Below are 21,609 nucleotides of genomic sequence, written 5' to 3'. Positions count from 1 at the left end.
TATGGAATATAACAAAATATAACATGCAGTATTTCAGAAGGGTTAGCATTAAGACGAGCTAGAGTAAATGCCCTAACATAAAGAGAAACCATTAAAAGTCGCATGTGAGAAGGCAAGGTTCAAGGTGGCAAAATACCAAAGAATTAGGTCATATAAACTCTATGAGCACAAATTAACCATGCTGTCATAATCAAGCTTAGTAAGAAGATGCTTGACAATAGAGAGGGTTTTTGCCTTACCCACCTGGAGAATCTCTTCTGATGCAAGTCTCAGTTGCTGTAATCTAGTGTCAGCTGTCTCCATTAGGCACAGGCAGAGAACATGAAAATGATAGTTCATGTTGGTTCATGTGATTGCTGAACTAGAGGTTTCTTTCATTTCATAATTTAATTGTTTCATTTTGTGAGGGAAGTATAAAACTCACCAGAAGCCTTCAGCAGGGTTTCCTCCACCCAGCTTCGAAGTTTGGCAAAGATTGGATTTGGAATGTCCAAGTTATAACCCCCTGAAGCAGGTAACCCCATGAAAGCTCAGCTTCAGCTCTCACGATGAAAACTAACTCTTCTCTCTTTGTGCTGCAGTTCAAAGTGAAGGCAGTGGAGTCAGAGTAGTGTCTGCTCCCACAGAGCAGAATGGAAGCTCCGTGATTGGCTCCCAGAGCTGCCAGTTAAGCTATGGACAACTGCTATTGGGTGTTAGGGTTCCTAGAAGTCCACTCCCAGCATTGCCTAGGAATTGATTGAATCGCCACAAGGCTGGCTGGCAAAACTAACAGCAAAAAACAAACCAAATGAAGCACCAAAAAAAGGAGGGGAGGGGTTCATTTTCCAGAGCAGGCATGGCATGAGCAAACAAACCACAAATCGGCCCCGTTCGTGCATGAATCGTGATTCATCATTTGGTTTGTCCCTGTATCTAGTCTCCATCCATGCTGAATAATCATTTTGTAGAATTTGTTAATAATGTCTGAATGCAGTTATGTTGTAGCACAATAATCTTTGGAAAAAATACTACAATCCTACTATTTATGTAATCAGGTTGTGACAGAAATAGCATGTGTTTTACTTTTAACAATGCAATAGTTAAGCAGGCCTTGATCTTCTCCCTCAGCAACAATGATATGGCTGGTGAACATGGCTGAGGAAGACCCTGAAGCCCAAAAAAGAGCTCCCAAAAGATCCACTTACGATAAGCAAGGTAAGGATTTATCTTTATTTTTTCTCTCAGCTGACTTCGCAAAGATTATGAGTGTCTTCCAGGTTATTTATTTATATTTATCTAAAACATGTATACCCACCTCACCTAGTGTTGGTACAGCTTTCAACAGAACCAGTAAACTAAATTACAATAAAACTAATCAAGAACAATAAATATAGTAAAATCAGGTTATTCTCAGTTAATATCAATGGATTTAATAGCCCCTTGAAAAGATGCAGATTAAAAAGATATATAAGCAAAGTTATGACATAATATGTATACAAGAATGCACTTAGGCTTTAACCACGAAAAGTATTTAAAGAAGGTATATACTGGGGATATTTACCATTAACCTGCAGTCAATTAAAAATTGGGGGCATTATGTATTTCTTAAAAACCAAACCATCAAAACCTGTGAAGAACTTCAGTGTGAGGCTGGTGAAATTCCATTTCCTCTTTTTCAGTACTTTCGATAAGAGGTTTCATTCTATTTAGATCAAGGAGAGGAGTAGTATTTATTGCCCCTTAAACAGATGTTAACGTATTCTAAATCAAATTGAGCCACATAGACCAGAGGTGTCAAACTCTTGTTATGAGGGCTAGATCTGACATAAATGTCACTTTATCAGGTCAGGCCATGCTTATTGTAAAATGTAATGCCAGGTGCTGGAGAGATTTTACTACTGGCCATGACAATCCCCCTCCTCAGCAGAGCTTGAGGCCAGACTAGCCCTCCTCACCCCTTATGATTACCAACTCTGGGTTTAGGCAATCCTGGGAAATTTTGGGAAAGACCTTATTGAAGGCCCACATTTGAGGAAAGGAGGAACCTCAGCAAGAAGTATAATGCCCTGATATAGGCTCTTCTGGTCCTCATTTGTACTGGCTTCCCCTCAGTTGCTTGCTGGCTAGATAAGAGCCCTGGATGATTGGTAGCAACTGTTTATGGGATACTTGTAGATTTAGAAACTAGGACTACAGCTTATAAGAACAGGTGGAATAAATATTTACAGATGCATTTATCTGAAGGTCTGTTGCAGGAATTGTGTAAGGAGAAAGACGGCACAATCAAGCCCTGAGAGGTCTAGGAGAATTAGCAGGATTGCACTCCCCTTGTTCATTTCCTGGTGCAGGTCATCCACCAGAGTGACCAGGGCCATTTCAGTCCTGTAACCAGGCCTGAACCCAGAGTGAGATGAATCCAAACAATTCACTTCATTCAGGAATCCCTGAAGTTGTCTAGCCAATGGTATATTTGAGAGCAGACAATGGTTGTTCAACTCCCCTGGGTCCAGAGTAGGTTTCTTTAGGAGTAGGTGTTCCACTGCGTGCTTCAAGACAGGAGTGACAACCACCCCTTTTTTTCTCAGAGAGGCATTAACTGTCTCCGGGACCAGTCTACAAGCCTCTCCAGGCAGATTTAAGCAGCCAGGAGGCACAAGAGTCATAGAAGCAAGTGTTAGGTCTCAAATTTCCCTTAATCCTTTTCACATCCTCAGACCACACGAACTAAAAGATGTCCCACACAACTGGACAAATCAGCACCGTGGGACCATCCAATCTTTTCACTGCTAATGTAGAGTCTTAAGTCAGAATGGTCACAAGAGATGTTATCCCATGGTTGCTGCCTGGCCTCTGACCCCAGTGAATCTTCCCTCAAAGGCTGATATGGCCCTGCCTCTCCACCCTCCCATTTACTGAAAGAAACCAAGGCTTGAAGAATGCCAATACTGTTTTGGTTGGCTAGCAACAATCACTGAGTGCATTAGTGTCTTAAAGTTACAAGTGCTGCTTCTTTCATTTTATGAGTATCCCTGCCTCCTCATGTTGGGTTTGGGGGTTTTGTTGTTGTTTTAAGATTTCTGATTTTTCTGCTGACCTGGGTCTTTTCTCAGGTTTGTAAAAATATTCATCTTGTTTGTCCATGGCCCCAGTCTCTGGATTTAAGTATCCACAGAAGGGACTTTCTTGAGAATTAGATATATGTACAACAGGGACTCATAAGAAATTTGTGATAAAATTCCCGCATTGGTCCCTTCTTTGTCACTCTGCCTTCTGACACTCCCAGCCACCTTTCTCTACTGTTCCATCTCACTGCCACCTCCTTCTCCCGTCTTTTTTTCATCCATACAGTACTCCTTCCCCTCCCCCCAGCTCTACCCACTCCTCACCCATCTGCCCACCTCCAGCATTATCACCTCAGCTGCTGGTTAAATCATCCCTGTTTCAAAGTGGATTTTTTCACTTCAGGAAGAGAAGATGTTGGGGAGGTTTATTGTTTCAGCCAGGAAGACTCTTCAGTTCACTCAGCTAGCTTTATTGCCACATGATAGAGCTTCTTAATACCAGAATATTAGAAATAAAAAGAGCATTACTAATCAGGTATTGGGATCAAGTAAATTCTAATTCATTTGGAATTATTTAATAAGATGTATTTGACTACAGCATATGTAAAATTATGCCAGTGCTTTTAGGATGATTGCTTATAAGACAGGGTGTAATTCAAGGTGCTTTGAAAGTGCAGTGTTTCATTCTCTAGTGTTCATTTTAATTGGAAGGCTAATTTATTCTTAATTCTGTTTTAATGAAATTATAAAGTAAAAAAAAATCAGTCTCCTTATAATAGTATAATATGTGTTAGGGAAAACCAATTGTGTGGAGGATTGGGAGAGAATAATATATTTTATATTTTGAGGGAATTACTTATGATCTTAGATAAGTTGCTAAGTTTTGAAAATCCTGTTTTTGCAAGACTAGTGCCAGTTCTGACTCTAATGATACGTTTAGAATGCTAGTGTGAGCTGTCCAGTTGTACTTTGTTCTCTTAAGCTAACTTAAAACCATGGTGTTGCTTCTTGCTAAAGTTTTACCTTTGTCATATATTATATTGTTGAAAGACAAGATCACTTGTTTGAAGTATAAAGTGCATCTTTAAAGATGTTAGAATAATTTTCAGGTACTCATGGAATACTAGAATGGAGTTATTTGTTTATAACCCAATTTTCTGGACATTAAATCATGCATTGCTGTCACAGTTATTACATGATAGATCTTCTGTCAGAATGTCAAGAGCCATTTATCTTTTTCAGTCACCGGAAATCAGGCCCAAAGTGCAAGTGCACAGGCTGATGACGGAGGATTCAGCCAAGAGTGGGAGCAACAAAGAGATAACAGCATAGGGCCTCTGGAATCGACTCCTGAAACACGAGCTGCTGTTCAGGCTCTCCCCAGTAATTCCCTAACAAGTGAAGATCCAGAGGAGAGTAAGTAGGATTTCCAGATAAATGTGTATTAACTTACTGGGCAACTTAGTGTGTATGGAGGGCTATTGTTCTTGTGTAGCATGCTGGAGACATAAGAACATAAGAGAAGCCATGTTAGATCAGGCCAATGGCCCATCCAGTCCAACATTCTGTGTCACACAGCGGCCAAATATATATATATATATATATATATATATATATACACACACACACACACACACACACATACACACTGTGGCTAATAGCCACTGATGGACCTCTGCTCCATATTTTTATCTAACCCCCTCTTGAAGGTGGCCATGCTTGTGGCCGCCACCACCTCCTGTGGCAGTGAATTCCACATGTTAATCACCCTTTGGGTGAAGAAGTACTTCCTTTTATCCGTTTTAACCTGTCTGCTCAGCAATTTCATCGAATGCCCACGAGTTCTCGTATTGTGAGAAAGGGAGAAAAGTACTTCTTTCTCTACTTTCTCCATCCCATGCATTATCTTGTAAACCTCTATCATGTCACCCCTCAGTCGACGTTTCTCCAAGCTAAAGAGCCCTAAGCGTTTCAACCTTTCTTCATAGGGAAGGTGTTCCAGCCCTTTAATCATTCTAGTTGCCCTTTTCTGAACTTTCTCCAATGCTATAATATCCTTTTTGAGGTGCGGCGACCAGAACTGCACACAGTACTCCAAATGAGACCGCACCATCGATTTATACAGGGGCATTATTGCAAAAGAAGCATCTGTTGCTGTGTCTGCAGACTTTCACAGGAAAAGGAAGAGAGAGAGATTCTAATTTCTTAATAGAAATGGAAGAAATGTATTCATATATGGGGAGCCAATAAATTCATTTGCTTGGCACTGTTTAAATGGGATTGTCAACCTTTGCAGTTGAGAGATGGGATATAATACATACCTTGTGTGAAGAACTGCATTTGATGGCTTCTGAAATGATCCCTTTGGGAGCTGCTGCCCACAGAGGTGAGAGTATTCTCATGGGGCTGAAAGTGTATGTCTGCTGGCTCCTGAATATCACTCCCTAAATGGTCGAACTATGAGAGGATGGGGTTGGCAGCACTCTCAGCAGTCACTTCTGACTACCCTGAATTTAAGAGAGCAGGTAGTTCTCAGCTCAGGATGGTTGGAATTGTATGTCTTCAACTGGCCTTGTTCCTAGTTAGTGCTGCCCACTTCCTGTTACAGTCCTTCCCTGGTGTGCAGCAGCCACCAAAATTCATCAATCGGCAGCCTTCTACAGGAACGTTTTTCCTTCTGTGGGCCCCATTGGTCATGGGTCACCATCCAGCATTGCCCACCATTTTGCTACTTCCACTGAGCTTTTTCCCCACCTCAGGCTGACTTACCAATTTCATACCATGTTGGGGCTCTGGAATTCAGACATCTTAACATTCTGTTTCAGATATTTTTCAGATGTTCTTCTCGGTAGCAGAGGGTGAAACATAGATGTTTCAACTATTGCTGTTTCATACTCAGGGTCAGGAGGAAATAATAGTATTTGCAGGTTCTGGTTAATATATTCTGTGTATTCCCACATGGTAATACTGGATCTTCACAGACCAAGAAGATACATACACTCTTGGAAATCTTCTAATCAGCTTGAACTTCGGAAACCACAAGTTTCATGGCTTGCAGGAAAGAGTGCTTTAGAGTTACCTGGGAACTGTCATCAGTACAGAATATTTTGTACATTGTTTTTTGTAAAGACTTAGAATACTACATGGTTAATTTATCCAATAATCCCAGATCCATAGCAGTGTGGTGTCCAAAATGTCATTTACTGGTGGATTTGTAGGCAGACACAGGAGTGGAGCTTGCACATATCACCATATTTTTGGGACACAAGCCCACCACAATAGTGTGGCAGCATTTGATGCATATTTAGAGAAGAAAGTAGACTGTATTACATTCTATAAGGTACGTAGACAAGAACCATATAGCTCATTCTGCATTCCAAATAGGACTTGGTTTCATTTCCTGAACAGCAGTCCTCCCAAATAGCAAATTGCCATTAAAATGAAGACTACTTTCCCTTATTCGGTGCACCTTTGAGCTGGGCAGTGGTATGAGTTGTGGTATGGTAGATGGATCTGCTGTGGAGAGGGAAACCAAAGTCCCACTTCATGCACCATAGCTATACACAGACTTAAACCCTGCCCAGCTCAAAGATGCACAGAATAAGGAATAATTACTCCATGATGTTTACTGGCAGTATTTGTATGTGATATCCTTACCACAGGTACAGATGCAAGTAAGACACATAGGGAAACACCAGGATATTTGGCTAGGGCAGAGCTTTTGCAAAGAGCTGTGCTGGGCTGCAGGTGTCATTATTTCCTGTCTGGCAACAGAGGTGCTTGCGGATGAGAACTTTGGTGAATAGAGACAACTGGGCTTGGGGATGAGGGTATGTTTGTTTATATACAGAATATATATGCTGCCATTCTGCTCTTACAAGGGCCACCAAGACAGCTAATGCTTTAAAAGATACATGATAATGTAATTTTATCAAACTATTATAATAAAATACATGCATTATAAAACCATTATAATAAAAACATATATCATTAAAACAGCTTTTTAAAAGAGTTAAAATACTTACAAAACATAAAAACATTGGTTAGGAAGGAGGTCAGACTCATCACTGTAACTTAGAAGACTGAAGAAATAATAAGATGCTGCTTGGTTCTTTCTGTTAATTGAATATTACATTTCTAAAATATCTACCAAGCCAATAGATACCATGAAAATGAATCTAATTTATACAGTAAAACCACAAACATAACTTTAATCATGAAGATGCACCATAATTAGATAAGAGTGCCTTTAAAAAAATAATAATTTTCTACAAGGTACTTGATGCAGTTTTGTGCACTGGCAAACCATCATTTTAAGTAAAAACTGCAAACTCCACAGGAATTGCTTGCTCTGTGAGCAGGAAAACAGAAGCTATCATTTAACTAAAAAACTGTAATCAAGTAAGACAGATGTTTAAAGTGGCCCATGCATCATAGATCATTCTATTTTACTTCAGTGTTCACAAGGCAAGAACAGCCTAAGAATTAGAAATACAAAATTGAAAAAAAATGGATTTCAGGAAAGATTTCCATGTAGATATTCCAGACTATTAGAGTCCCCAGTACTGTTCGGGGATGTTCCAATTTTTTGTCATTCCCTGTGGGGGGGGGGGCTTTTTCTGGGGAGAGGTTGTTTTTCAGGCAGATGACACCAAAATTGCAGGGGACCTAGCCCTGCCTTTTCACTAAAAATCCCCCAAATTTCAAACAGATTGGCTCAAGGAATCCAATGAAATGGACCCCTGAACAATGTGTCCCCAACCATTCTACTTGCCTCCACTGTTTAGTATTTTTTTTAGGGGGGGGGGGGGGGCGGGATTCCATGCTTTCTCCAGGACAAAGAAACCAGTAGCCAAACACACAAGAGCCACTGGCCAAAAGCCACCAAATATAAACAAAATCTGCAAGCCCGAAGGAGCAATGTCAGACCACAGAATCCTAGCAGAACTATGGGCCAATATTGCAGTCCCAACAGAACCAGAAAATCCAAGCCAAACCAGCTTTGCAAGCCAGTACCAACACTGCCAGCCAAATTTGGCAAGGCATGGACACACATGTACAATAATGTCACTTGCTCAGTGAAGGCCTCAAAGTGGAAAGGAGGGGATTTGGGACACCTGAGTTCTCTCTGCAGCCTGCAGCCTATAATGTCACTGGCTTGCAAGAGAAGCTGCAGGAACTGCAGCTGCCCTTCATCATTGGCAGGCCTGTTTCCTTCCACCTCTGTAAAGAAGAAACATGTGAGTTTCACGTTAGGTGCTTTTGTGGGTTCTGCTTGTTTTCACTGAAACACTCATTTACTTCCCTAACATCTTTTTCCAATAGCATTTGTGGAGTGGTTTCTTTGTGAGTGTCAAGAGTAAAATTTTTGACACCGCATTTATTTACTTTCTGCCTCCTGTTGTACCTCACTAGCAACTAGGATTGAGTTAGGGTTTTTTATTATTATTTATTTTTATTTTTTTTATTAGAATACTACTTGACTTGTGAATTTTATATAGTGCAAATCAAATTGGATAACCTCCCTGCTATTTCTTTCCACTTCTGAAAGTTTCTGAAAGATTGTTTTTCCCAACACACCAACATGGATTGAAAGGATGCAGGCACAAGCATGTCCTCACTTCATTCACTCTCAAAATCCAGGGCCTTGGTAGTTGAAGAGCAGCATGTTGATATTCAGGAAGACCAAGTTGCTCAGCACTTTAAGACAGCAGATGTGAGCATTGCGTGCTGACAGTGTTGCCTGACGCTCATTCTGCACACTCCTCAGAGGGCATGATAGGAGCTTCTGAGCCGCAAGAGAGAGGTCTGGCAAGACTGTCCCTTTCCTGGCCCACTAGTTCAGTAAATCAATGGCATGCCACTCATAGGGCTCCAATAGGTAGTCCATCACCATTAAGTCTGCTGAAGCCCGGCTCATGCACCTCTGCTAGAAACTGAGGGGGTGAGTAGCCTCTCCCTTTGTAGAAGCATCACTAGTCATCAAAACATGACCCAGGTCTTTCCTTCAACAGATCCTGGTCCTGTATTGCTGGCACTGTGTGAAACAGGGAAATTTCATCCCCTGGAAGTGCTTCCACACTGTGGAGAAATACTGGGCATGCGCACAAACTAAGAGCTGCCAGCAGCACTGGTGCCACATCCATTGGGGGGATAGACATAGTGTGATGGAGGCAGGAGATGCCTGAGGGAGAAGGGGTTGAGATAGCAGCACCCCTTAGAGGGTACATCCATTTCCTCCTGTTGCACCACCCCCAGCCTCTCCTCCTCTCTCCTTGGAAGGCCTCCTGGACTTTGGAGGAACTGAAGAAAAGGCACCCAGCCTCACTTTCTGTTCTTCCAGCATCCTCTGATTCTCTGAAGTGACTGAAGAGCCCAAAGACTTTCATCTATCAAATTCAGCCCAAGAGGCAGCTCAGGCTGCTGTTGCTGCTGCAGATCACAACAGCCTGAGCAGCAGACACTTTCCTTAGGCACCTCTGCAGGTGATGCTTCAGCTGCAGCCTCAGTGAAGAGGACCTTGCAAAGGCTTCTTCATTGCACCCCATCCCCACCCAGTGGGTTGGTAGAAGACATTTTCATTTTTAGTTGTTAGTCAACATAAATCAGGGTCTACCATAATTTTTTTCAGGTTTAGTCAGTCATGCTTGTTTGCTATGCAAGAGCCTATCCCATTATAAAAATGTGCCAGATGCTTGTAAGACCCACCCCAGGTGTGGTGAGAGAGGGGGGAGCAGCCAGAGTCAGAAGCCTTGAGTTGTCTTCTGACTCAGCCTTAACCAGTGTATGATAATTAAACTTGTAACTGCATCTGGTACTTGTAATGACAGGGTTGAATGCTAGCCATAACTGTGTGTCTTTGCTTAGTTGTTTTGTTTTTCCTTTACAGGGGGAGTAAAGCTTGGCTTAGGAGACTTCATTTTCTACAGTGTTCTAGTTGGCAAAGCCTCAGCAACTGCCAGTGGAGACTGGAACACAACTTTAGCTTGTTTTGTAGCCATTTTAATTGTGAGTATGGTTAGGTAATGAGGATTATTTTCTACTCCATTCCTTTTTATCAAACTGTTTAGGAGCATATCAAGGAATTCTAGAGGCCTCTCTTCAGAATACTGTCTGAAGAGGTTTTTTCAGTCCACCTTGGCAAGGTGAGAAAGTTTTATGCATGCAGTTTCAATCACATTTCTTGTGATACAACAACATTTCATGAATATACATACCAAGTTTTATGGCTTTATCCTTAGGACAATAAGTTCATCGAAAAGTATATAGTGTGGGGCATTTATTGATTGTCTCTTCCTCTAAGGAAGATCTGTTGGTATGTATATTGGCACACACATGCCTCCAATCTAGTATCTGCTTCCTACTTTGGTAATGCTTCATGTTAAAGTGTTCAAGTAATATACTATTCCTAACTCTTGTTTTGAAAGCACATGTCCAAGACCCAGCTTGGGTGGCGAGGTTAAAGGAAATTAGAGGAAGGACATTGCAAGTCAGTAAGAATCAACAGAAGTGTTAATTTAATTTGATAATAATTTTATAACAAAACAAAGTTTAGGTCCCTTGGCACCTTTAAAACCAACAAAATTTTATTCTGGGTATAAGCTTTCATGTGCATGCACAGGGCATCTGAAGAATGTATCTGAAGAAGCGTGCCTACACACAAAACAGTAAGTGATGGGGGAGAGTACAGAAATTCTGCCGTTTTCCTTAAATTGGTCAATACTTACAATTTTTTTTTCTTGTCAGTCATGTATCAAATGACGAATTTGTCACCCAAATGAGCATGTATGCTGATTGGCTTGAATACTCACAAGCTCAAGTTGCGGGGCGGAGGGGTGGGGTGGGGTGGGCGGAGAAAGTTACAGTCTTGCTTGAAACCACTGAAGTTATTTTTCTCTCAGCTATTCTAAAGGAACTAGTTTACATCAAACAAAGGTACCAGTGCAAAGTGTCTTGATACTGAGGGTGGGAGGAAAGGTTTTTACTTTCTTGGTGAGAAAGGGATTGCTCTGTTCACTGCCCTTAGACCTTGTTGGTTAATTGCAAACATAAAATAGAGTCCTGTGACATCTTAAAGTAATTTTTTGCTGCATAAGATTTCATGAGTCAGAGCTGACTTCAGATGCATGAAGTATTACATTCAGTTGGTATTTATACCAAAAGTTAGATTCCACAAGGTTTTGGGAAGATTAGGTTAGTTACTTCATAAAGCAGGAGTGGCCAGTGGTAGCTAGCTCTCCAGATGTTTTTTGCCTAACTCCCATCAGCCCCAGCCATTGGCCATGCTGGCTGGGGCTGATGGAAGTTGTAGGCAAAAAACATCTGGAGAGCTACCGTTGGCCACCCCTGACATAAAGAATTGTTTCTCTGTACAAGGTTGTGTTCACTATTTCTGATTTATCTTAAATTTGTCAGTTCAACTGTTAGGAGTGGTCCAAAACTCTCTGAATGGATCATTTACTTTTTTTTCCTATTTTTGCTCTGCAGTGTAACATCATACACCTTGTACTGGGAAACTGGACCTTGTGACTTCTCTTTGTATTAATTCCCCCACTATCCTCCTGTTGTTGGTTCCCAGCAGGGTTAAAGGAGGCAGTGGTTTGCCCAGTCTTAAAGAAACCAACTCTGGTCCTAATAGTCCTGGCCAACTACTACCCAGTTTCAAATCTACCATTTCTGGGTAAGGTAGTTGAAAGGGCAGTAGCTGAGCAGCTCCAGGATTTCTTGGATGACACATCTATCCTTGATCCCTTCCAGTCCGATTTCACCCTAGTCATGGGACAAAGATGGTATTGGTTGCCCTTACAGATGACCTTTGGAGGCACCTGATTCGGGGTGGGTTGGCACTACTGTTATTGTTAGATTTAATGGTGGCATTCAGCACAGTCGATTATGATCTCATGACCCACTGCCTTGCTGACATAGGTGTTTGGGAGGACTGCCCTTCAGTGGTTTTCCTCCTTTCTCCATGGTCAGGGACAGAGAGTGGCACTTGACAAGGTGGTCTCCCTGTGACACCCACTTGAGTGTGGTGTGTTGCAGAGGGCGACCCTTTTGCCTCCTCATCCAGCTGGTCCAGTGGTTTGGGTTTGGATGTCATCAATGCACAGATGACACCCAACTCTGTTATTGGATTGCTGCACAGACTCCGCCCCAGAGAATTTGACCAGGGCATTAGAGGCTGTGGCTGGTTGGTTGCAGCATAGCCAGTTGAAACTCAGTCTAATGAAGATGAAGGTCCTGTGCCTGAGTGGGGGGTGGGATCTAAGCTGGGATCAGGTGCCCACCCTGGACAGTATGCCACGTGTGCTGGCCCAGAAGGTAAGGAACCTGGATGTCCTGGATGCCTCACTTTCTGTGGAGACCCAGGTCATCACAGTTGTAAGGTCTGCCTTTTTCTGCGTTCGGCAGATCAGACAATTGGCCCCTTACCTCTCCTGCCATGACTTGGCTACAGTGACCCATGCAGTGGTCACTTCCAGGCTTGATGACGATAACTAACTTTATGCAGGCTTGCCCTTGAGACTGATCTGGAAACTCCTGGTAGTACATAAAACAGCGGCACACTTGCTGACAGCATCGCCCGGTATTGTGCTGCTTACACTGACTACCAATTGAGTACCTGATCTGTTTCAAGGTGCTGCTACTAACCTTTAAAGCCCTCAGCGGCCTGGGACCAGTGTATCTGAAGGACCGCCTCTTTCCATACGTGCTCCAAAGAGCCCTGCGTTCACTGGATCAACACCTACTGGTTATCCCCAGCCCAAAGAATGCCCACCTAGCCTCGACCAAGACTTTCTTAGCCCTGGCATCAGCCTGGTGTAATCAGCTCCCACTGGTGATCAGGGCCTTTTATTGTGATGCAGGGCCTGTAAAATGGAGTTGTTCCACCAAGCCTTCAGGTGAGGTGGTGGGTGTCCATTTTAATTGACCTCCCTTATATAGTTCCCAATTCACTGAAGCACCCATTGATTCCACGTATGTGGCATTCATAGGTCTTTTCTGTAATTGTTGCTACCTTTGAATTTTACTGTTTTAATTATTTTAATCTAATGCAATTTATTGTAATGAGTCTTTGACTCTGTTTTGTGATGATCTGCCCTGAGCCCACTTGGGAAGGGCAAAATAAAGATCCAGTAAATAATTTAACTATGAATGTAACTCTTCATGTATCTTATGAAGGGGAATCTGGCTCTCACAAAATCTTATGCCATAGCAAATTTGATTAGATGTTGAAATGCCACAAAACTTTATTTTGTTACCATTAAACTAACATCACTACCACTCTGGAATTCATAAAAAGAAGGCTCTCTCCTGGCTTGCTCTATATCAGTGATGGCGAACCATTTAGAGACCAAGTGCCCAAACTGCAACCCAAAGCCCGCTTATTTATCACAAATTGCCAACAAGGCAATTTAACCTGAATACTGAGGTTTTAGTTTAGAAAAAACAACTCATAGTGAAATGAACAAACTGAAAGAACATTTGGTCTGGATAGCATTGGCTTAGGAAATCAACAAAATAGTAACATGTCAGAATGGAAGAATGATGGTGAGAGTATCATAAGGCAATAAATGGAGGCTGTTCATTGCTCTGTTTCTTGCAGGTCTGGGTTAGAGAACATGCCTTTCCCAGAGGTGTTCCTGTCCACCTAATTTACTTTTGAGCATGTAACATACATTATAAACATCATTCTAGTTTGCCATTAGGAAAAAAGAATACATTAAAATATAGTGTGTTTAGCAGGAGCTGGTGGTTAGGGTGTCCAAATCAGATCTGGGAGGTCCTGATTCATATGCCTACTCTGCCCTGGTAGCTTGCTGGGAAACCTTGGACGAGTAATATACTCTGAGCTAACCCACCTCATAGGTTCGTTGTCAGAATAAAAGAGAAGGGGAAAGTGTGTCAAACCACTTCAGTGTCCTTTTGGGGGAGAAAGGCAAGGGGTACATGGTGTTAGTTAATTTATTAAGTTGATGAAAAGAGTCCATTGATTTATATGGCTAAATCTGAGTCCAGCAGCACCTTAGAGAACAAGATTTTTAAGAGTCAAAGCTCCTTTTATCTAATCGAGGGAGCTTTAATATTGGAAAGCTTGTGCCCCCTCTCCCAAATCTTGTTGGTCTCTAAGGCACTCCTGGGCTCGAATCTAGTTGTTCTACTATGGACCAGCATGGCTACCCTTGGAAACTTCAGGAATAGTCTGAATTGTATTAACTAGAAAGTCTGATGTGAGAAAGGAGGGCCAGTTTGGTGTAGAGGTTAAGTGCGTGGACTCTTATCTGGGAGAACCGGGTTTGATTCCCCACTCCTCCACTTTCAGCTAGAATGGCCTTGGGTCAGCCATAGCTATCACAGAGCTGTGGGGGAGGAAGATAAAGTAGATTGTGAGCTGCTCTGAGACACTGAGATTCAGAGTGAAGGGCGGGATGTAAATCCAATATCATCATCTTTCTTTAAACTTAAACTGAATCTTGTGCATGTGTAGAGAGTAGGTGCCACAGTGCTCACTGTAGATTACTTCCAAGTAATCATGGAGAGCAAGCCCAATGAGGAAAGGCTAAGGGACTTGGGGATATTCAGTCTGGAGAAGAAGGTTGAGGGGGGGAGACATGATTGCTGTTTTGAAGTATTAGAAGGGCTGCCACGTAGAGGAGGGCAAGAAGCTGTTCCTGCTGGCAGCAGAGGAGAGGACTGGCATAGGAAAAACTTTTTAACAGTAAGAGTTGTTCAACAGTGCAATCAACCCCCTCACTGGCAGTCTTTAAGCAGCGACTGGACAAACACTTGTCAGGGATGCTCTGGAAAACCAGAACAGCAGTGCAACAATTCAAAAACAGCTTTCAACAATTTGTCTTATGGTCCCTGTAGCTTGAAAGTGCTCTGCTCAGATACTGCTATCAGAAGCATCATATTTGAAAGCAAGGAAGCCTGAAGTTCCTTCCTTTCTACTCCTAAACCAGAGGCGATCCCGGCCGCTGTTTCTGCCAGATTAGTGGGAGCCAACATTTCCTGTAATAAACCCACATCCCTTCAAAAAAAAAACCGTGCTTGATTCAAGGTTCTGATCTCTCCTCCCTCCCCTCCCCACACACCCATGCTCTCTTCTTCCCTTCAGCATGGATCATGCCACAACAGTTTTGAAATATGAAATGCAACCAGGTCTTGGCCACATGAAAATGTGAAGCTGCCTTATACCCATCTCTCTAGTGCAGGAGTGGCCAAACTGTGGCTCAGGAGCCACATGTGCCTCTTTCACACACATCGTGTGGCTCTTGAAGCCCCCGCCAGAGAAGGCATTTGTCTCTTAAAACCACTTCTTCAAGCCAGCCAGTGGCTTGGAGAATCCATTTAAAGTTCGAGTTGCTTTTTTCCCACCTCTCTCTCTCCCTCCCCACCTATTTTCCTTCCTTCCTTCCTTCCTTCCTTCCTTCCTTCCTTCCTTCCTTCCTTCCTTCCTTCCTTCCTTCCTTCCTTCCTTCCTTCCTTCCTTCCTTCCTTCCTTCCTCTCAGACATCCAACATTCATGTCTGGTGGCTCTCACACATCTGATATTTATTCTATGTGGCTCTTATGTTAAGCAAGTTTGGCCACCCCTGCCCTAGTGGATCCCATCTAACCCCCTCCCTAAAACTGCAGGAACACCTGCAAGGAATTTTCCGCTGTGTGTTGTGCTTGGGGGCTGCATTGTGATTGCACCCCCCACGTCAGAATTCCAAAGGTGCCCACGAACTCAAAAAGGTTGGAGTGCCCTGTTGTCTCTCTGAAGGAGGCCCAGTTAGGGTTGCTAGGTTTGGGAAATACCTGGAGATTTGGGGAAAGGAGCTTGAGTATGGGGAGAGGAGGAGCTTCAATGAGATATGTCTTCAGAGCCTCATGCGGGGGGTGGGGCAAGAGAGCGCGAGTACCCACAGAGAGGGCTCCGAGTGCCACCTCTGGCACCCATGCCATAGGTTCACCAACACATAATAGGCTGACCTGCAGTGACTATGGTAAGTTCTCCTGTCTATTGCAGAGTTCTGACAGTATTCTAGTCAGCTCCCTTCTTCCCTTTTTTTAGCTTGGTGATCCCCATTGTCAGCTCACACCCCATGATTCCTTGTGATAGGCTGCTGGAACCCATTTACTGCTAAAATTCTTGGGAATAAATTCCAGAGAGTGTTGAATGGAGCACAACAAGGAATTTCAACTCTGTTCTGTACCAGCTGACTGGCAAGTAAAGTCCTGACCTTACCCTGGACAAGTGTATCAAAGACAAAGTGTATACACATACTTGAATTTCTTGACTTGGCAGCATCTGGATACAGCATCACTTCTCCATACCAAGGAGCTCATCTTGGAGCAGGAGGGGCTTCAGAAAAGCCTATCACCTTTGCATCTGCAGTGAACCCCCATACACTCGGAGGTGCTTAAGCCTGCCCTCCCTTGCTGTGGAAGCCTTCTGTGTTCAGGGAGGGCAGGCTCCAAGCACCTCCAAGTGCACCTGGTGCCCCTTCCCCTCTGCTGTCCCTCCGCAACACTCCTGACAAGCCACCAAGCTGGACAGCAAGGTGGTGGGGGGCAGTGGAGAGGTGGGCAGTGGCAAGTGCAATAAGGAAAAGGCACTGAGGGTGGCAGGGCGTGCATGGGGGGCACCCGCTACCCATTCCTGTGGCCAGGTGGCACCGTAGGCATCCGCCTACCTGGGCTACTGGGTAGCACCAGCCCTGTGAACATCTGTTTGGAAATAGCTGCCACAGCCATAGGAATATACTTGGCTTGGAATTTCACAACATTTTGGGAAACAGGAAAATCCCTCCCCTGTAATAGCCATTTTGTGATGAACTGGTTCCTTATGGCAACCATTTTGTAGTGGCTCCATTTCTCAAAGTTCTAACAAGTGCTTGTGCAAGGTCTGAGACTCCTGCTTTTGCATCTGAGAGAATGATCTGCTGTTTAGCATGCACAGTACTAGAACCAAGGAAAGTTCCATACAAAAATCCTTCAGTGGTGTCCAATGGCAGTTTATCCACACTGGATTTTCTCTTCAGTAATTACTCAGTGGGTTACAGTGAGTGAAAAATTCACTAGGGAATTCTCTTATCACTAAAGATCACTTAGAGCAAATAGTCCTTGAAACCAGGCAAGCATAGCATATAATATTTTGTGGATTATAGTTCTAATTTATATATGTTCTTTTCTTTCCAGGGCTTGTGCCTTACTCTCTTGCTGCTTGCCATTTTTAAAAAGGCCTTACCAGCTCTTCCAATCTCTATAACCTTTGGGCTCATTTTCTATTTTGCCACAGACAACTTAGTGCAACCCTTTATGGACCAGCTAGCATTCCATCAGTTTTATATTTAGCACACTTTAAGTCGAAATCTGTGGACATTCGTATTAACTGTAGCAAATGTGGAAGGGTAGGATTATTTCTACCTGTTTGTTAAAACAGCTGCCATACTGGGCTTCACTGGATTCTTCACTGTAAAATTGGTCTCAATGAATGTGGTATAGGACATATTAAGTCTTCAGCATTCTGAGCTATAAATCTTTGTAAGGACCATATGTACTAAAGATGCCTATGCTCCCACCAGCAAGATAATTACTTAGCACAGAGGTTTTACCCCACCCCTCCAGAATGCTGAGAATTGTTTTACAAAGGACAGGTAAATCAAACTAAGCTGTCTGAATCACCTGAGGAGTTGGCCTAGATTCAGCGGTGATCAGTACTTTCATCCTGATCCTATTGTGGGTTACCTGGAGAGCAGCTCTTGAACCGTGATGAGAAGATTTTGTCTCAAAGAAAAAAATCATGCAAGTTATTCTGTGTGCCTATGTGGTTACATCTTAAATTTTAAGTTTCATTCTGCAAGTCTGTAGTCTTCTTCTGCACAGAACACACAGCCTCTCTCTATTTTTGCTGCCAAATGGTTCTTGGATACAATTTGAGACAGGTTAGTTACATGATCAGAATTTGGACCTTTGAATCCAAAAGATTTTATATTCTTACATGTATTTGTATAACGTGTTCCTAGATTTCTTTCACCCTGCTCCCTTGCCCTGCATGTCCTATACCCTGAACACTCAATGTTATATTTCATCATAGTAAGCTCTAATTTATTTGCATATTGAGTGGTAAGACAAGATACTTTAAAAAGCTACAGAAGAACAGACCACAACAACAATAAACATGTTTCTAGTTGTTGTAACCAAGTGAAGAATGCATGAATTTCACCTTATCCTCTTTTGTTTTAAAACTTATAATTCTGTAGAATTACTTGAGATCATTGTATAAAATGAAATGTGTTGTACTGAAGAAACAAAGGTAATAAGAGAAAATTTCATATTGTCTGTAAATCCTGTGTTATTACAATTGCCAGAAGAAGAGAAGACATACTTACTCTGGATGCTTTTTTATATTTTATGTTGTTTTTTCTTTTTCCTAAAAAGTAACAGCTAGAGATGATGGTACAACAGGGAGGATCAGTCTTCATCCCAGATACCACCTACATTAAATGGCTGTGTCTCAAATAAATTTATTTTAAGACTTAGGGCTGATTCCCACCTTGTGTTAAAACATGTATGGCTACCACACTAGACTGCCTTGACACAGTCTTTGGCACACTCACATCAATAACACTACATTTGAGCTGGTCGTCCATGTGGATTTTTCCAGCAAGATCTGTGAACAGAATGCTACAGTTATGCCTGGTCCTGCTCATAAGAGCATTCCATTAAAAATAATGAGGATAAACAATTTTGAGGTAAACTTTTTTTCCTGCTACTCTGAGAATCATTCTAGAAACACTTCCATGGACAAGCACATTATGTCACAAAAAGGCCTAAGCTTTACATGCATTCTTATAAAACTGTGTTTTGTGTTAAGTAAGAGCTCTGTTTATGTTTGGCTGACTCATCTTGAGTGCTCTTGAATGCCAGCTGTGCTACGCCTGCCACTCAGATTATTCTCAGTAGGAAAAAATGTACTTTCTCACCTAACCTTATGGCAATAAATGGCTGACAGTTGCTTACTGAATTCAATTTAGACAAGGATTAATAAAATAAAAAACATATCTTGCCTCTGTCTGACATAAGCCAGAACAAGCTGTGTAAACAATACTCACTGTTCATGAGGAATAGGATTTGAAATGAACTCTTGACTGTAGGAGTTAAGCTGTTGATATTTTGTTTGTATTGTTCCTTACATCTGTGTTCATCTTGGAGAGAGAGAAACCCTTTTTTGTCCAATACACAAAAGAGAAAGATTTTCCAAGTCAAAACTCAACAGAGTTACTAGTATAGAGGGAACATTTATTTTTTTGTATGTGAAGCATTAATCTGAAAAACCGGACTTCAATACAGGTTCTTAGAAAAGTGTTTAGATTTGATGCAGGTACTAGTCTTCTACTGCCAAGAATTGGTTGAACCAAGTTTCACAGTTTTCAATTTGTAAGGGTAGACCTGTGTTTAGGTTGTACCAATACAGGTTGCGGTGTTGGGGCTTGTACCACTATGTATTTTAAAAGGGAGAAGGAAGGAATTTTGCCCACAGAAATTTGTCAGGAAGAAAACTAGGCAAGAACTTTTCTCCCTGACATCTAAGTTTTCTTAGTAGAGAGAATATTTTGTACAAAGAAGTGTTCATTCATGTGAGCTCCTATCTGCAGTCTAAAGTAGGATACAGCTTCAACAGAGGTTTATACCTTAATTAGAACTGAGTTGTTGTCACACAAGATTTTGATGGAGATTTCTGTAGAGCCAGAATCACTCAGTTATGTGCCTTTGCTTTATTCAGCCCTTAAGTAAGGAGACTGAAGATGGAAAGTTCATTTCATCCAATACATTTAATGCTGTGGGATTTAAATAAAATACTATATTATTTGATCTTTAAGATACAGCCAGTAAGCAGAAGAAAATGGACATTTTTGTTATGTATGATGATAGAAAATCAGCTGCATTCCAATACCAGATGCTAACTTAATGACAGCACTAAGAAGTTAGTGGACTCAATGATAAGATGACTAAAGTGCTTGTGAGGATGTTAAGCTTCTGTGCCCTTTGAAAATGTAGCATCCCTATAATGAAGTGCATGGACAAGTGCACATTTTCTATTCCAGTAAACCTATCAGATATGACTGAAGGATTGGCTAATGTGGATGTTCTTCAAGGTTATATTGATAGATTCTCTCACCTTCAAATCTGTATAGATAGTTTCAGAGACTGTTCAGCAGCAGAAATGCTTGCAAGCCAAAGCAATGAATATTGGTTTTTCATCTCTTTTTTTTATATTGGGATTTATTCCAGAAGTGTCAGAGTTAGCTGTCATTAGGTGTACAATAAAAATTGAGGCATGTCTAAATGATAGTGCCACTTAACACAAGCTACTGACCTGGTACAGTCCATTGTAATCCAGATTAGCAAACTTTTCTAAGGGCTGTAGTGAGCTGAAAATAATCAAACCTTCAAATACAGGGCATTGAAGTCTAGAAGTATTTGGTTTACAATATCAAAGTCCACATTTTGCAAAGAAAGATAGTATAAAGTAAGATCCTACTTGGATGTTGCAGTTGAAATTTCATCCCTGTGTTTTACAATTGCTTTGTTATTGATGTAGCAAGAGAAACATATTTGTGAACAATAGAGGGTAATATTGAGCTGAATGAAGAAAATATCTAAAGTGGTTATTGGTAAATTATTTTGGCAGCTACATGTAAAGATCATTATTGAGAAATCTATAGTACTTGATTTGTACAGTAGCATGATCTTGTTTCACAATATTGGCCCGCCAGTGGAAATACTGGAATATGAACTAGAATTGGATTCTTTTACACTCTGGTATATTTGTGTTTTTACAGACATTGGTTTGTACATTATCTGAACTGAATGTGAATAAGCCTTTTTAAGACACCTTTACAATTAAGATATAATTTTGATAGGTTATTGCAATTTTCCTTGTATTTATCAAATTATTAAAGAATGCATGGAACATATGATTACCTCTTATTGTTCATCCTTTTCAAAAGTAGAATTCTCAAGCCGATATAGACCTGGAGGGAATCTATTCTAATCGGTATATTACATATAAATTATATTGCTGTGGGTTCATCTTAGAGGTAACTAAGAAAATTATCTTTTTTAATTAAAGAAGCTCAAAGAACAACATAGTGCTTGCTGCAGTTGGAATAAATTTGCATCATTTAATCCAACAACAAAAAATCCCATCCTGAAACATTGATACATTCAGCATCAAAACAAAGTTAAACCCTGAGCTTTCCTGAGAAAAAAATCTTGGCCCATTAACTAAATGTGATATGTAAAAATATTACAATACCGGCTTAAAATGTGTAATATCCATATCCAATTTGGCTTTAAAATTAATATGGTTGCCAGGAATCTTCTAGTGAATTTCTAGCCGCTGAATTTGTTGTTAGCTGCCCTGAGCCTGCCTAGGTGGGGAGGGCGGGATATAAATAAAATTTATTATTATTATGAATTCATTACAAAATTCTACTCAATGTTTCCAATTTAAGATTTAAATTTATGATTTCACAGTTATGTACATTAGTTTGGCCTAATTAAATTATTT

General features: G+C 41.4%; 1 protein-coding gene across 2 annotated transcripts in view; it reads left to right on the top strand.

Moving 5' to 3' along the window:
• PSEN1 (presenilin 1) overlaps positions 1–21,013 on the top strand; it is a 65,441-nt gene extending 44,428 nt beyond the window's left edge. For both annotated transcript variants that reach the window (XM_060261443.1, XM_060261444.1), the window contains exons 8-11: positions 1,111–1,197; positions 4,287–4,460; positions 9,934–10,052; positions 17,232–21,013. In XM_060261443.1, the coding sequence (XP_060117426.1) occupies positions 1,111–1,197; positions 4,287–4,460; positions 9,934–10,052; positions 17,232–17,387 (536 nt within the window). In that variant the 3' untranslated portion in view covers positions 17,388–21,013. The remainder of the gene's footprint in view (positions 1–1,110; positions 1,198–4,286; positions 4,461–9,933; positions 10,053–17,231) is intronic.
• Positions 21,014–21,609: the final 596 nt, after the last annotated feature.

Source organism: Heteronotia binoei, chromosome 21, assembly GCF_032191835.1.
Source record: "Heteronotia binoei isolate CCM8104 ecotype False Entrance Well chromosome 21, APGP_CSIRO_Hbin_v1, whole genome shotgun sequence".
Taxonomy (NCBI): Eukaryota; Metazoa; Chordata; class Lepidosauria; order Squamata; family Gekkonidae; genus Heteronotia; species Heteronotia binoei.
The sequence above is the reverse complement of the archived record's forward strand: the minus strand, read 5'-3'. Positions and strand labels throughout refer to the sequence as shown.